Source organism: Cyrtonyx montezumae, unplaced genomic scaffold (genome assembly GCF_038088225.1).
Source record: "Cyrtonyx montezumae isolate F1298 unplaced genomic scaffold, pur_monq_1.0 scaffold_3, whole genome shotgun sequence".
NCBI lineage: Eukaryota > Metazoa > Chordata > Aves > Galliformes > Odontophoridae > Cyrtonyx > Cyrtonyx montezumae.
In genome coordinates this window covers 154,020,154-154,036,887 of record NW_027072034.1, presented here as the reverse complement: position 1 = coordinate 154,036,887, position 16,734 = coordinate 154,020,154, and the positions used below count along the sequence as shown (strand labels likewise).

The following is a 16,734-nucleotide window of genomic DNA, read 5'->3' as shown; positions in this document are numbered from 1 at the left end:
AAAAATGGTGTCATAAAATCTAGTGGGTGAAAAAGAACAAATCAGACCTGAATTTTTCAACCTCTTTTCATTTCAAATGATCATTTCAAATAGGATATTCATCCACAGAAGAGGATTTTGCCCAGTATGAGCAAGATCTGATGATGTAGGCTTTACTATAGCAGAACAACATGATGAAGGTAATACAGGAAGTCACATAGAGTAGTACAATCATTAAGACTGGAAATGACCTTTAAGATCATCTATTCCAACCACCAACTCATCCCCACCATGCCAACTAATCATGTCCCTCAGTGCCACACCTACACATTTCTTGAATGCCTCCAGGGGCAGTGACTCCACCACCTCCCTGGGCAGCCTGTGCCAGTGTCTCACCATTCTTTTCAAAAATAAATTCTTCCTAATATCCAACCTGAACCTTCCCTGGTGCAACTCGAGGCCACTGCCTCAAGTCTTACAACAATCACCAAGGAAAAGAGGCTGACGGACTCTCCTTTAGCTGTGGAAGGTGAAGTAAGCAGGACAAGACACTGAATGCTATAAATGTGGGTGTTGCCTAAAATTTGTACTGATCTGTTTTTGTACTTCTTTTTTGTTTCATTCCAGTGACTGAAAAGAGTTAGAACATTTAGCACTGGTTTCTGTACTGACATTTCCATCCCTCAGAGGAGGGTGGCTTCTGGATATGTGGAACTCTGCCTCGTGCTGGGGCTAATCCCCAGATTCATATCTTCCTTGAGAGTGTCCTCTGAATTTATTCCTCACCCTCTCCCATGGTGCTCTTTGCTTTTGTTTGACACTTCTTTGTTGTTCTGGCAATACAAGCTAACAGCCTCTTGAACCATTGTCTCCTTATCAGCAGAAGAGCACCACGATTCATAACATGAAACAGTGCACTTGTGCTCTCAGGAAGAAACAAAGAGCATAGGAAAGTCAAGTGGATGAACCAGCATATAACTCCTTGAAAGCCCAAACAAGTGCTGAGATGATGTGGATATGTTTACTTGTAGACTGGGCTTTGTATTCTCAGATCCTGCTGCTGGAACTGGGAATTGGGAATAAACAAATTTCCCTTAGAGTAAAGATTTGGGATAACACATTTGTCATCTACATCTTATTGACTTGCAAGAAAAACGTGCTCAGAGTATTTTACAAAAAATAAGGATGGAAATCTCAACTAGTCTTCATGCTGCGCTGCATTTCTATTCAGTTATTTCAGTTTAAGGAACAGGGAGAAATAAGTAACACCCCAGAGATGCTCATGAAATACCTGTCACACAGCATGTCAGAAGCAGCAGTGGCACAGGAGTGCACAAATCCTAACCAGTTCTCTTCTCCAACCATTCTATCAGCTGGTGCCTGTGTATTTCCCTACAGATCCCATTACTGCTGTGCCTGGGAGTCTTACCTCAGGCTTTTAGCTAAACAGTAGGTGAAAATCTCAGTTGCTCAGCTCCTTGTGTTGTCAACTGAAAGAGATACAGGGACAAATCATATTTCACATGGTCTGAATCACCCTCTGTGAGTGCTGATGCCCTCCATTAACTATAATTGATGAATGACTGTAACTAACTAATGTGCGTAGGGTAAATGTCTCAAATTGTACAATGTCACACTAATCACATAATTTCACCCTGTCATTTGCCCATACTGGTGTGTTTGAATGCACCGTCATATTGGGAATACAGGAGAATGCATTCAGGGCCATTTGTCAGATGTTTTCATGGTAAGTTGCAAGATGCTACCTGCTGCATGTTTATGCATGCAAAGCTCAGCTGTCTAAGCCTTTCAGCACTGAAGGCATCTCTTAACCATTTGTATGTGAGCAAACATGTTTGTCACCTCTGTTCTGTTTATTGCCTAATTCATACAGTGATTGTGCATCACTGTGCTAAAGAAGTGGCAAGTTAAAGGCAAATGGTTTCAAACTACAAAAGAACAGATTTGCATTGGATATAAGGAAAACATTCTTTATGATATGGGTGGTGAGCCACTGGAAAAAGCTGCTGAGAAATGGTGGAAGCCCTATCCCTGGAGATGCTCAACATTAGCCTAGATGGAGCTCTGAGCAACCTGACATAGCTGTGGTGTCCCTATTCATTGCAGAGGAGTTGGGCTGGATAATATTTAAAGGTTCCTTCCTACTCAAAATGATTCTGTGATTCTAAGTGAGAAAAATCAGTCTGACTTGACCATAGGATAGCTGTTGGGCTAGTAGTGTTCATGCCATCCTCACTCTGGACTGAGGATGTGTTCTCAGTTTCAGAGCTGGAAATATGAGAGCATTGTTGATCAAATGTTTGTTGCAGTAGCAACATACCCAGAGAATTTCTTTTAACGGAAAATAGCAGAAATGAATCCTTGGTCCTGTGGAAATCAATGACAAAATTTGAATGTATGAACATTTCACACGTTGTTGAAAAGAACTCATAGGAGACTTGCTGATTATTTCACTACTTAAAAATCACTCATCTGGTTGCAAAGATTGCAGACAGTAAGAGTATGGATTAACATCATAATGAGAGAACTGATAACAAGACAACGGGGGATGAGCAAATCATGCTATAAACTAGCAATAATACATATGGAACAAAGCCCTTGGAAAAGAACTCTCCATGATTTCTAACAGTTTAAATTGGAAATCAACTACAAGCAGGGTTCTTTAGAGTTTCAAAGACTTCCACATTGACTTCTAAAACAATTCATTCGATTCTAAAAAGCTTTCCATTTTAAAAGTTGCAAAATGACAGACTTTGAATGCTTTTTTCTTCAGCTTGGCAGCTTCAATTTCTAATTCTTAAAATGTATAAGATATATTTAAATCAAAATGACAGAGAAATTTTCTGTTTGTATCTAAATGATTTTTTTCCTGGAGTTTTGGTCTAAGAAAAATGTAGATATCTTGACTTTACATCTAAATGCTTGAGTGCTTAAAAAACTCCACGACAGAAAAATCAAGAAAAATCAAGGGAATCAAGAAATGAAGCCAAGATTATTTAGCAATGGACTGAAGAATGTATGCATTTTAATCGAGAAAAATCGAATAATGTTTCAAAATTATCAAAGTTCAAGATATTGAACTGACTGAATGTACTGGGTGAGTACATTGGGATAGGTCCTAAGTAACCTCAAGACATTCAAATATCTTTGAGGATGAATGTAAGCAGAATATTTTCCATGTTCTAAGTGTGATATGGAAGAGGAGATGTGATGATTATTTCTAATTTTTCATGGCTCTAATGATGAAAAGGCTTTTGTGCTGTTTTCTGTGAGTCACAAAATTAATAGATAAATCAAATGCATCTACAGCACTTCATATATGTACATTGATTACACCTCCATATATGAGATGGTATGTGACTCTTCTTAGTGATGTAGTAGTCTTAAGGAGGAGACAAAGCAACATAACATACACAAACATCATGTGGGTCAGGTCATGTGTGTTGCTTCATCTGAATTGCATGAAACATTCAAATGAGAGTTCTGAAACATTTCAAATTCCATCTCCTCTCACTGAGAGTAATTATTCCTTATGATTGCACCTATATTAACAGAGCATGTCTAAGCTCTTTCGTTTTCATGAATCACCTCCTGTGGAAAATGGTAAACACAGGAAATGACCAGTCCCTTCTGCTCTTCCTTGATTTCTATAGTAAGGAAATCCAGGCAAGTGGGATTTAGGGAGCCCTAGAATACTCTAAACAAGTCAGCTAGTGAGGTGCAGGGAGACCTTATAATGAGCCTGAATGAAAGTTGAGTTTCAATCTGACAGTTTCACATCATTTCTAATGATATTAATGTTGTACTTTTGCTTAGGATCTCTTGAGATTGAGCATGTTGTATGATGTGTATTTGACCTTCTATACCTCTTGGAGCTAGTTCTCACAGAAAGCACAATGTGATGTTCCCTTAGTAGCAGCTTGGTCAGCTAGGCATATATGCGTTTAATAATACATAGAAAAAAAAATGCTTCAGCAGAAAATTAGGCACGTAACAACTAGAATGATGATGCTTGTGACCTACTTGTCCTTGGTATGGTGCAACATTAAAAGCAAACCTAAACTCAGTCTTCTGCGACAGCAAAAACACAGACCTGCACAGCCAGTCCTTGTGAAATTTGCTCGTATCATTATCAGATCACCCACTCTCTCTATGACTATTTTGTTCACCTTTAATCTAACTTTATGTACTTGGCCATAAAATTTAAAGATCTTTAGCACAGGTTATGACTCTGTTCCACAAATTTTGATATTTTATACTGCTCTGATTTTATGGCTGGAATTATTATTTTACTATTTCAAGGCCATTGGTCATTGTTTTGGGTCAAATACTATGTAAATTCTCATAACAGAATGAGGAAAAGAAGGCCAACTCTTGGCATAGTCATGGTAGGCAATTGCAATGGTGAAATTACCATTGACCTTGAGACGTGCCCAGCAAAAGCTAAGCTGGCTGTGATTGAAGTAGAGTCTGGTGTCCAGAAATGTAGAGGATGGATGGTAGCATTTCCAAGGCATACTGTTGCCACCTCCACCTCTTCCTACTGCAAAAAACAAGACCAGCCTGATTTATATGTTTAGGGTTCTCATCATGCTCCCTTCCTGTGACAGGAGTTGCCTTCCCTGGATATGACTCTAGTTTGAACCCTAATTAGCAGCTATAGTGAATTTAGCTGGCTGTTACTGTGACCAATGAATATTTCATTAATTACAGTGTTATTCTGTATGTACTGAAAGCAAAGTTATTACCTGTAAAGTTTACTTTCAGGAGATAATCTTTGTACAGCTTCTTGCCATCCAGATGTTTCATGGCATCACACAGTTTGGTGGTATTTGGACACAGAGTCCGCTGCATTTTATGCAAAGCATGGGCCATTGCATACACAGCATTCACAACAAACATGATCTTGGATTCTTGCTCATAGTTTGAGCTGTTGATGGTGAAGTGCTTGTCACAAGTCTTCTTGTGAGGTTTTCGATTCTGGAGATTACACTGGAATTTTTGCTCCCAGAAGTCCTTGAACCAGGGGTTACGTCTGTTGTTGTATGGACTGAGGCTTTGGAAATACCGGTCAAACTCTTTAACTGGATGGGAAGCAAGCTCCAAGGTTATTGCCCCAGAGGCTATATGCTCATTACCTTTGACAATACTCTCTTGTGCGCCCCATCCATCACTGGCAATCCAGGTGAAGGAAACATTAAAGCGGTTGGCAGCTGCAATGAGCTCCCGAGAGTCATCGCCTCGCATGAACAGCACCACCACTCTGGCATTGGGTTTCTGCAGCAACTCTCGGATTACGCCGTCATAGGACTTTCTGATGTTGGACCGCCCCACTTTCTCTGAGGTGGCAATGCAGATGTTGCGGAGGCGAGCTTCCTGCTCAAAGGCTTCAATCCCTGTCTCCCCATAATCTCCTTCTGAAGCAACTGTTGACACATAAGTCCAGTTGAAGAACCGTAAGATTTCAGCCATGGCTTTTGCTTGGTAGAAGTCAGGGGGCACTGTCCTCGCAAAATAGTCATAGCGAGATTTGTCACTCAGCTTGGCACTGGTGGAGGCATAACTTATCTGGGGGATCTGGAAGAGTCTGAGTAAATTTGCTACCTGTAATAAAGGGGAATAAAACATTTTTAAAGGGTGATTATTTATAAAAATGAAAAGGATAGTCCAGGGAATGTAATAAATAGCGATTTTTAATAAGAGGTGTTTGGGCAAACAAAGGTTAAGGATATTGATGGAGAATGCTGGTAATATACTCTTGTGACTGCATTATACTGTGATTGTGCTGAATATCTGTTCTACTGTCCAGCTAACACCCCAAAATCCTTCTTGGGCTGCAACAGAGCCTTTATTTCTGCCAAGCTGAATCTCTTTAAACCAACAGATAATTAAATATAAATGACTGATAAACTTCTATCTCATTTATGCTCCTTACTAAAGTCTGAAGATTTGCCTGCCTTTCCTGTTCATAGTGTGATTCCTCTTCTCCACGAGACAAAGTAGTTGATAAACAGATCAGTAAAAAGATGCAAATTTTTGATTCATGCAAATATCATGGATACATATGTACAGACCTCCTCTTTCACAACACATTTCTGACCTCACTTATTCATATACTGACTCACTGCTTCTCCTACTTTTTATTTTAAACACTTCTTCTGAGCTGTTCTGACTGTAGTCCTCACGAGATGGCAAATTTGTTGCATGCCAGTTCTTCTCTTGTGACACACTATGTAATATTGCCCTACAGCTTTTCTTAAATAATAAATCTTTTTTAATAATTTGTTTGATTTATATTGTCCAATGTTAAGGTGGTATATTTATCTATTTATTTACTTTTTCATATGTTCTTTTGCTCCTCACTAAAGTATACCCAAATCTACTGTTATGCTCTTAATAGCTGAGCTCTGGATTATATCTGAAAAGAATTTGGAGATCTGCATTTGGTCTATGGAAGTTGTATCTAGCACATTAAATTTAAAACTGATCTTGGAGTACAGCCTGATAAAATAATTTGAGAAGTAATGATGTACATGACATTCCTGAAGAAAATATTTAAAATTGCCCAATAAATTAATTTTTCAGTAAAGACCTATGCCTGTGGGCATTCAAAGGCACAGGACTTTTTTTGAAATAAATGTAGTATGAAGGTTGCTCCAAAAGTAACACTTCCAATTTTATTATGCTAGCCCTCGATGACAGAGGTAGATATTGGTGGTATGGCAGTAGAGGTTGAAACTTCCCACCAGAATTCCATTACATTTTGTTGCTATGTGACAAATAACAGCAGAGGGGCAGTAAGACAAAATGGTGCCTGACAAGGAAGTGCAGATGCAGCAAATATGCATGACCAAATTCCTCCACGTGGAAAAAATTGAACCCACTGACATCAGTTTACATTTGCTGAATGTTTATGAAGACCAAACAGTGAATGTGAGCACAGTGAGGTGGTGGATGGTTTGTTTCAGAACTGGTGACAGCAACACAAAAGGCTAGTCATGTTCTGAATGGCCATGCATGGCTGTCATACCGTGAAATGAAGAGCATCTTGATCAATTTATCTGTGCAAATCAGTTGATTATGACCAGGGAACTGGGTACAGAGCTGAATATTGCCTTCAGTGCATTGGGGATGATGGACACATTGTTGGAATATTACAAATTTGTGCTTGGTGGGTCCCATGAATTCTGACACAGTGAAAGGAAGAACACTGTACACAAATTTGTCAGGACCTACTGAAGCAGTATGAGGCTGAAAAGTGCTGTTTCTTAGATCATATGATTAATGATCATGAGGTGTAGTGTCACCACCACAAGCCAGAGTAAAGATGGCAGTACATGTTGCATGGACAACATTTTCCTAGAAACAGTGGGTCACCACCACTGGTGCAAAGAGTATGGCATGCTCTTCATAGATAATGTAGCTTCCATGGAAAAAAATAGGAGGCATTCCTTTCGGAGCGATTTACATAGGACAAGGCTAATTTTAAAGACTAAGTTGTCAGCACAGTTCAGTAAAAATAGCCTAAATAATTTTATTGCTTTTCAGTGTCCCTCATCTCTTGAGATTTTGTAGATGTAAACTATGTTGTATTTTAAGCAAACACTGCAGTGGTCAACCTCTTTCTGTAGCTCTGACTCCCACTGCAAACCAGTGTTTTCCAGATCAGAATCTGCTGCCTAACCATAAGTGACTTTCATACCACTCTGAGCTGTCTGAAACGTGGGACCTAGGGAGGCCTTGTGTCCTTGCCCCTCCTGGGGCAGTAGAAAGAAGCAGGCTCAGGTCTGTAGGTGTCTATACCTGCGATGCTGATCCATTCCATAGTAAAATAGATATCTGAGAGAGGTTTTCTATAGCTTAAACCAATATAAAGTGTTGTCTGTACAGCTTGGATGATTTATTCTCAAGGGAAGCATGGGATAATGCCCTATGGTGCTGCCTAAGGGAATAGGTACATGTGAGAAATGCTACGACTGAACCACTTGTTGCTCTTCAGGTCACATCTGAAACATTCTTATCAACTTTGCTGGATGGTAACATGTAATTAACTGTCTCATGCTGGAAGAAAGGGATTTAATTATCATTGTGGCCATTTAAAGTAACATATTTAAAGCAATGGGTGTGCTGAGAGGATTTTTTTTTTCACCAGTGTGAAATGGATGGTCTGAGTATTGTTTAGCCTCTGTGACTTGTAACTTTTGATTATGTGTCCATACATTCAGATGTTCATACGTCCTCACTAAAAAAGAGCACTTTGATTCAGTGATAAGAATGTCCTCTGTGCAGCTATTCCAGAGCATTTATTGCAGAACAGCGTGGTCTGGCATGGCTATTCTAGTCTTAGTTTATTCTAACAGGAATTATCTTAACTAAACCATAATAAGAATACATACACATATCATTCTGCAGTTCTCTCCCTCAAGTTGGCCAATTTTCTACCTACATCAATGTTATTCAGTGTGTAGTCAAGCCCTCACAGAAAGACAGTCCTAACAAACATAGCAGATTATTTATTTATTTTTCATTTCTATTAGGTTAAGCATCAAAGGAATTTATACACAGGGAAACAGAACTACTGCCTCATTTCGTAAGCAGTATTGTGTCCTAGAGGTCACTTTTCTTGCAATTCTGCTTCCTGTGTTACAGGGACAGGAAAACTTTTGTAATGCAATGCCCTTGCCTGTAAAGCTCTTCAGTGATGTCTGGATGGTAGATATTTCATGGGAACAAAAAAAGGAAAAAGGAAAAAGAAAAAAGGAAAAAAGAAAAAAGAAAAAAGAAAAAAGAAAAAAGAAAAAAGAAAAAAGAAAGTTTGATTATTCATAGATGACAGTAACCCAATGATCTCCAAGAGCTATGACTGATAATGGAGCTCAGTGAAGCTGTATCTGTTATTAATTCAGATCAAGTAAAACCTCTGCAAATTTTGAAGTTGCAATATTCTGACATTTTGATTTTAAGGACTAATTTTTCAAGAGCTTAGGTTTCAGGCAAGTTCCTGAAAGGTCATATTTTTTAAATCCATTTCTGTGCTGGTCTGAACGTCTGATTCTGAAAATCAGATCTTGACAAAATCAACAGCAAGATTAAGGTGCAGGCAATGGATTCAGAAGGGGGCTGATATTCTGAGGCTATGTTGTGTTCTGCAGTTTTTCATTGTTGTAGTCTGCAGTGTTTCAGTGTAGTACAGAGGAATATAATATGAACTTGGGTTGTGTGTACTATAGTACCAAGGTTGCATCACCTGAGGCCACTTTGGGATGTGCACTACTGCTCAGAACTGCAATGTAGATATAACTTTTGCTAAGTGAAAAAATCCGTGTTGGCAAATCTCCAGGCAGCAATTTAATCAAGACATAGGGCATGCAATTAGATCCTGAAATCCATATGTTGGCACTTAGATAGCAGTAGTAGCCTGCTTTTTTTGTTTTGTTTTCTTGAAACTGATGGGTTTTGCACCTTTGAAAATAAAGCTGGATGCTCTGTTGTTGCAATCCTAAAGCAACTGCTTTGCACATTTTGCTGTGAACAAAGCATGTCAGCATAGTCAGCTACCAGAATGATAGGAAACCTTAATCTGCCATCACACTGCTGTATTTATTAGCATGGAGGCTGTCCTGTGCTGAAGTGTCCACTGCCTGTGAAAATCTGGTTGCTCACCCCAACATGAGCAGGGCAGAAGGTCCCATGCATGTCACGTCTCTTGGAAGGAGCAGACAGCTGTGGAGCCACAACTGTAAAGACCCAGCTCTACCCTTGTTTTACCTCTGTATTGCTACCACTCCATTCTGTGACCCTGTACATCAGGGACCAAGCAAGTACTTGTGGAAAATGGACAGTACAGCTCATAACATTGAAAACAGCTTCATGATAACTACATGCAAGGAGTGGTGAATTAGTTACAGCTCTCAAACACATGAATTTCTTCTGGTTGTTCTCTAGTCCTCATGAGGTAGTTAAGATCTGTGAATATCAGAAACTTTGGTCTGTCTTTTCATTTGTTGAAGGAGATTTATTAAATCCCATCAAACGTTTTATCTATTCCATGAAGGATTTTTTTCCTTGTAATAGGGTTTAATTAATTTTTTGGTCAAAATTTCCCTTCTTCTTGGACTGTTTTAATCTATATGTGGTTGGTGAGCACAAGAAACTCTTCAGAAAAATAAAAATTTCCTAAGTGCTGGAACAGAAAATGTTTCTTCACAACAGTGTATCACACATTGGTTGGACAGAGGAGGCCACTTGTTAAATCACAGTGCTCTGCACTTCTGAAACATTTTCCATGTGAGAATCTCATGATACTTAACAAGGTTTAATACATCTAGTTTAACAGAGCTCCTTTGAGACAAACAGGTACTGCTGTTGTTGTTTTGAACAGATCATGAATTAGGCTGCTGAGCAGAATGGGAGTGAGGTAAGGTGGATGGTGTCTACGGAGAAATTGAAAGAATCTCCATCTCACTAAGCAGCAGTCTGTCCTAAGAGGCAGACAGCAGATATTCAGATGCTGGTTTTTGTCTCAAAAAGTCTGGACTTGTTTGTCCAGATTCCCACAGCAGAGCCACGTCCCACAGGATTAGCAAATGATTTCCTAGTGGCTAGATCATTGTTTTACCCATTAGCTGATCTCTCACTTTGAAGAAATGTGCACTACTGCTAGTTTATGTTGCATATAATTTCTAAATGATGGTAATCTACAGTATTTTCATTTCTTATTTTTTTAAATATCATTTGGACAGTTACATGTCAGACTTTGGCTAAAACATTTGCTTCAATTATTTTTTTTAACTTATTTGACTTCTTTTTTTTTCCTAAAATACTTTATCAAGATGAGAACAGAAAGTGTAGTTTTAGAGAGAAAGAAACTAGGGTTTTCAATGGACTGGTCTGCAGCTGTGGGATTTGCGTTGGGGATAACCCTCATGAAAAAAATAAATTGTGTCTAATCAAGTGCCTGCATCAGCCTGTATACTCTCCCCAAATTCCTAGCCCTTGGATTGCAAATTTTACATTTATTTGAAATTCCATTCTTTCCATTTATAACCATTTTATTCCATCCTCTTGTAAAGATACTGGCTTTGTTTTCTTGAGAATCAGTACTTCTTGACAAGCTGTTATTAGATTCCCTATGAACTTTCTCTTTTACATGTTAAACACACTTAGTTCCTTCAGTGTTTTTCTATAGGGTATGTGCTCCAAAATTTCCTTCCCCAGATCATCCTTTAATAATTAAATCTTTATCTCACTGTGAGACCCAATGTTGGACATAGTATTCCAGATATAATCTAATGTGAACAAAAGGGAGTGACAATTTTCACCTACATACTGGCTATGTTTCTGAAGGTACAGCCAAGTATGTTGGCTGAGCCTCATTGACAGACTGCATAGGTGGCAATAACTATAAATTATTCTGAAGAGATAGACTCATAGAATAATCTAGATTGGAAATGAACTTCAAGATTATCAAGTCCAGCCATCAACCTGGTCTATTGATTTCTGTCACTAAACCATGATCCTACTTTAAATCCTCTTGCATGACCTCATTTGTGTTTCTCCATTTCTTACCAGACTTGAGTTGCTGCAATGAAAGGCTAAAGTTCATGGGCTCTACCATAACTTTTGCTGTCCTCTTGTGTTTCAGTAGGCTCAAAGTCATGTCTCTCACCTTGGGAACAGTTTGACCCATCCACATCAGTAGTTTCTAAGCCTCACTGATGTCTTTCATAGTCCAGTTTCTTTCTTGTGAAAATGGGCCAACGTGCTGTAACAGGCTATGATACTGAGAGAGGGAATGCCAGAAGCTAAATAATGCAGGAGCTGCAACTTGATTCACAGTCTTTCCAAACTTTCAGAACTAGATGAAGGATACAAAAGATGGTGATTTCCTTTAGCATAACAGCCCAAGAACTCACCCTGGTGAGTCCTGAACCAGCAGCTCAGCTTGGGCATTTATCACTTACATGATTTGTAACTACCTTGGATGGGAAGTTTTCAGTGATGCAAAAGGAGTTATTCAACTTAGACACAAGAAAATATGTAACTCCAGACTCTGATACATTTTCAATATCAAATTAAGAGCTTAAGTGCTATCCTGACATTGGAGTTGAAATAACTCTATCAGTCCAGAACATCCCATCTATATTCTCCATTTAAAATTGTAGGTGTCACAATGGTCTAGAATAGTACAAAAAGCACTATGAAACACAACTTTTACTTTTACTTGGGGGCTGTGTCACAACCTACAGCAGAAAAATATTAATTTAGATTTGTCAGTAGCGCTGGTATCCCTTTCCTCTTAATCATTAAAAGTCAATAGCCAGAAACTGAGCCTGAAGCAATCAAAAATTTAGCTTGTATTTGTGTGTTATCTGAGACATTACAGGACAGAAGCAGTAGTTTTCATCAGATTTTTCTTTTTGATACTAAGAGATCTGTTTTCTAATTTAGATTGGATTTTTTTTTTCCTAAAAATTTCCTTCCAAAAGAGATAACATGGGAAAAACAAAAACAAGAAATATTTCTTTTGTTTGTTTGTTTGTTTGTTTTCTCAGTTACCAGACGTTGGGAAAATAAAATTGTTTTCAGCCTAGCTCTTCTGAATATTTTGTCAAGATAGAGAAATATAACTAAATATTTGCTGTGGACTCAATAGCTGTCACATCTAGAAAAGCAGTATTTGAACAGTGCAATAATTGCATCTATGAGAAGAGCACTAGATACAGAGAACACTGACAGAATAATGTGTAGGACTTCTTTGGACAGCCAAGGAATATCTTTCTATATGCTTGTCCTGTGTAATAAAAAATAAAGCAAGAAGGACATGCAGAGAGATGATGTTCTCTGAGCAAAGAATTGGAAATTGTTGTTGCTCTTTCTGCACAATGAACTGTCACATATGCACTCTGCCTCTGTGAAGCATTAGCTATTGAAATGAGTAAGTTTAGTGCAAAGCTGGCACTCCAAGAAGATACCCTTGCAGAAGACCTTGATCTATGCAGGATGGGTATGATTATACTCAGAGACTTTGTAAACCTGACTATGAGTGACTTGTGTCACATTTACAGCTGGTGACTGGCTTTGAGAAAAGCCTGATGGTTCAAAAAACACTGAAGCTGGTGGTTTAAAAAGCATAAATTTGTCCCTGGAGTTAAAAGTAAATACCATTGAGACTCATAAGCCCTACTCAGAAGGGGAAGAATGAGAGTTGGTGATGCCAAGATGTCCTTAACACGTTTTTATTCAGTTTCCCTGGTAGTTACATCCTTCCTCAAATGGAACACTGAAGAGCTCCTTCTTTCTTACCTGAAAGAGTAAGGAAGGTCAGGGTTTGCATATACATTTCCATTAGCAATAAGAGAAAATGCTCACACAGAAGGAAAATAAAAACAAATGAAAAACTGACCAAATGACCAGCCAAGACTGCAGAGAAATGAATTAGCTTGTGATTTTCTAGGAAGCCAAGGAGAGGAAAGTACCTACATTTATTTGGAATCTTCAGGGATCACACGTCTGGTGTAGTCAAAGCACTTCGAAAACCTCAACCTAGTGGGTGCTCATTTTCTAAATGTGGAACAGAAACACAGAGAACAAACAACAAGAATCTGGCTGGGGGGTAGTGGAGGGAGAGAAAGAACCAAGATTAAAGAGGAAAGAAGTTTGAAGGAGACACCAAAAAGGAAGTGCATATATAACTTCAGTATCTGTGGCAGGTTACCCATCTCATAGAAAAGATCTTTGAGTAAGGATTTAGTCTTATGAGCTCGAAATCACCTCAGGCTGTTGCACAGTTCAATGCATAGCTGTTTAACACAGCACAAATTGCATATGTGCAGTGTGCTCCTTGATGACCCCAAGCCTCTAGCACTTGTCCTACCCACAGCACTGCTGAGACCATATGTAGGGAGACAGGAATCCTTACATTTTAAGATTTTTTTGTATGTAGTCTTCCTAAGAGGATTTTGAATAATCTTCCATGTTGTGGAAATCACATGCTGTTCTATTGTTTCTCTGTTTGGAAGATGGTTTATTCCTGAAGAAAGAAAATTGAAGTGGTTTGTTTCATGCTCCAAGAGCCCCTGGCAGAACAGTGTGGCTGAAGAAAAATGATGGCCAGGGAAAGATAGTGTAAATGAGTACATACTCTGAATTTCCCACCAGATGGTCACTCACTTTGGAGAGAGACTTTAGCTTTTGTGGTAACAGTAATTTAACTTTAAATCTTCTCTTGTGGTTTTTGCTATCTTACTTGAGACATAGCAAGGATTCACAGAAAGACAGCTGGGCAGTGGTTTGTATGCTGACATTTTTTCTAGATAAGTCTTTAAATTGGAAATAATCTTCAAGACTGTAATTTGGAGATCTTGTGTATCAGAAGCATAAAGGAAACTGCACAGGGCTGAAGCCCTACAGAAATCTGAATGCAGTGGTTGCACAAATACAAGGCCAAGCCTACCTAAAAAATGTCTTAAGGATTAAAGAGAGCTGTCTGTAGGGAATACAGCCATTCTTCACTTTCAGAAGACAAGTTCAGATCACAGAAACAGAGAATATTATGTGTGGCCAAATCCAGTACTTGGATTGTCATATTTGTGCATACTCCCTACAGAGCTGACCTGAGCATTTTAAACATGGCATATGGATTATATGTGCAGGTGCTCCTCTATGCAAACAAACATTGCTTTTTTCTCATTCTTTTTACAATGTCATTGAAATTCTCTAAGGAAAATATGTCTGAAATTTCTTCTGTCAACTAGGAGATGGTGGATAATCTGACAATTAAAAAACTATGAAGACAGAATTTTCTCTGAACTTTAGAGAATTTACCTTCTGATCCCAGAATTAGCTCAGCTCAGAAATTTTTACTATGAAGAAAGCTTTTTTGCACTATCCTTTACACTGACTGAGAAGCCTGGCTTGGGTTTTGAGGGATCAAATGCTGTGCAGATTGAGCCCAGTGCTAATTTAAACACATCATCTAAAAACTAATTATCCAGATCGTCATTAACGATAATAGCCTAGTCTGACCAAAAAATAATTAAGCATTCTGCATTCTCTTGTTTTTCTCTCTACAAAAAGTGCCTATTGCGCATACTGACTCAGTGGGGAAGGTGTTCATTGCTGATTTACCAATAAGTTCTCTTTTCCTTTGTGAAAAGATAATGAAAGAAGCAGAAATCTGACAGCAGGAGCATCACGAAGTGATTTTGCAGACAGCTGTCCAGACAGAAATCTGGCAAAGGAAGGTGAAAAGAGGTGAAGAGAAGGTCCTGAAATACAATGACAGATTCACGAGAGGAAAAAAACAAAGAAAAATAACAGAAATAATTTCTTGTCTGAAGAGCTCAGCATGGTTTATTTTCAGGATTAGAAGATGTGCTGTGGACTTTATGATGCTTACAGCTCTTGAGCAAATGAGAAATACTTGAGAGGGATACAGTGGAAAACACTCAGCACCCTGAGAACAGTTTGGAAGCATTGGATCAGGGGGTGCTCAGCCTCACACTGCACCTACTTGATGGAGGGTTCTCACGTTTGGTAGGGAAGTGATGGCAGCTGCTGCTGGAGCTACCGTGTAGAGGTGACAGACAGAAAATGTGATCGTCTTCTGGCATGCAACCAAAAGATTTGCTTTTAGTGCTCTGAAGTTCTTATATCTTCAGGTTTGAGTCTGCCATGCCCACTCTTTTCAATAGGGAGTTTTTTTTATTTTTGAAACAAAAGTCATGACTGGCTATCTTAAAAAGATGAGCGGCATTGTTATATCCTTTCTAAATTGAGTTCTAGAGGAAAACGAGAAAAGATGGACTGGAGAGAAGCCAACCTTATTTCTGTCAAGGGGAAGTAATCTCCTGAATAGTTCTTTTCTAGATGGAAACTTTGGCACATTGAGTGATTTGTGAACCTATTTATTTTTCTGAAAAGATGTGCAAGAAAGATCTTATGTTTGAATAAATATTGGCAACTATGCAAAGCTATGCACAGCATAGATGTTACTATTAGATATTTTTGTTGTTTTATCCTTCTTAATAAGTTTCAAAAACTGGGTGATATACAGGTATACATCGCCATGTTTCATGTACTGAATGAGACAGTCTCTTAACAGAACTTCTGATTTACATGTGACAGCTGCTCCAAACCTAAGCTTTTGGAATATGAGACATTGGTATATATATAATATATTCAATGTGCATTGCATCCAATCTGCCATTTCAGATACGGATATAATCTTACGTCAGTAAGCACCAGGGACTGGCTTCAAAGAGACAGACTGACAGATGTTCTGTAAGAAGCCCCAGGACGTTTTAGGAGTGTGGTGTGACTGCGTCAGGGCTTCTGGGAGGGAAGACTACTTCTCTTTCATTCTCTTAATGGTAAATACTTCTATGGATATGTCTTTTAGGCTAATTTATGCCCTTTTGACACTGTTGAATTTGGGATGGACTGAGAAAAACAGCTGGATGAAAGGTACAGTGAAGCCACTGCCACCTCTCTACCAGTGGGATTGTGCAAGCTTATTATGTTTCTTCCTCAGAATATTTTACTAGCCTCAAGATACTTGCATTTCTAGGAATTGATAAGCCAAGGATGATATATATATAGAATTTCCTGATTTTTCCTATTCACATCTTATATTGGTTTAGTTTTTAGCTTTCACAACAGCCTACAATTTGCCGTTTCATTTGACGTACCCTTGTCTGATTGTGAGAGACAATGAATAATGATGAACCCTGA

The 16,734-nt window shown here is 38.6% G+C and overlaps 1 protein-coding gene across 1 annotated transcript in view; it reads right to left on the bottom strand.

Moving 5' to 3' along the window:
* Window positions 1–16,734, bottom strand: part of GRM3 (glutamate metabotropic receptor 3) — a 105,807-nt gene that overhangs the window by 29,458 nt on the left and 59,615 nt on the right. Inside the window, exon 3 of the mRNA XM_065743733.1 lies at window positions 4,749–5,604. Coding sequence (XP_065599805.1) covers window positions 4,749–5,604 — 856 coding nt within the window. The remainder of the gene's footprint in view (window positions 1–4,748; window positions 5,605–16,734) is intronic.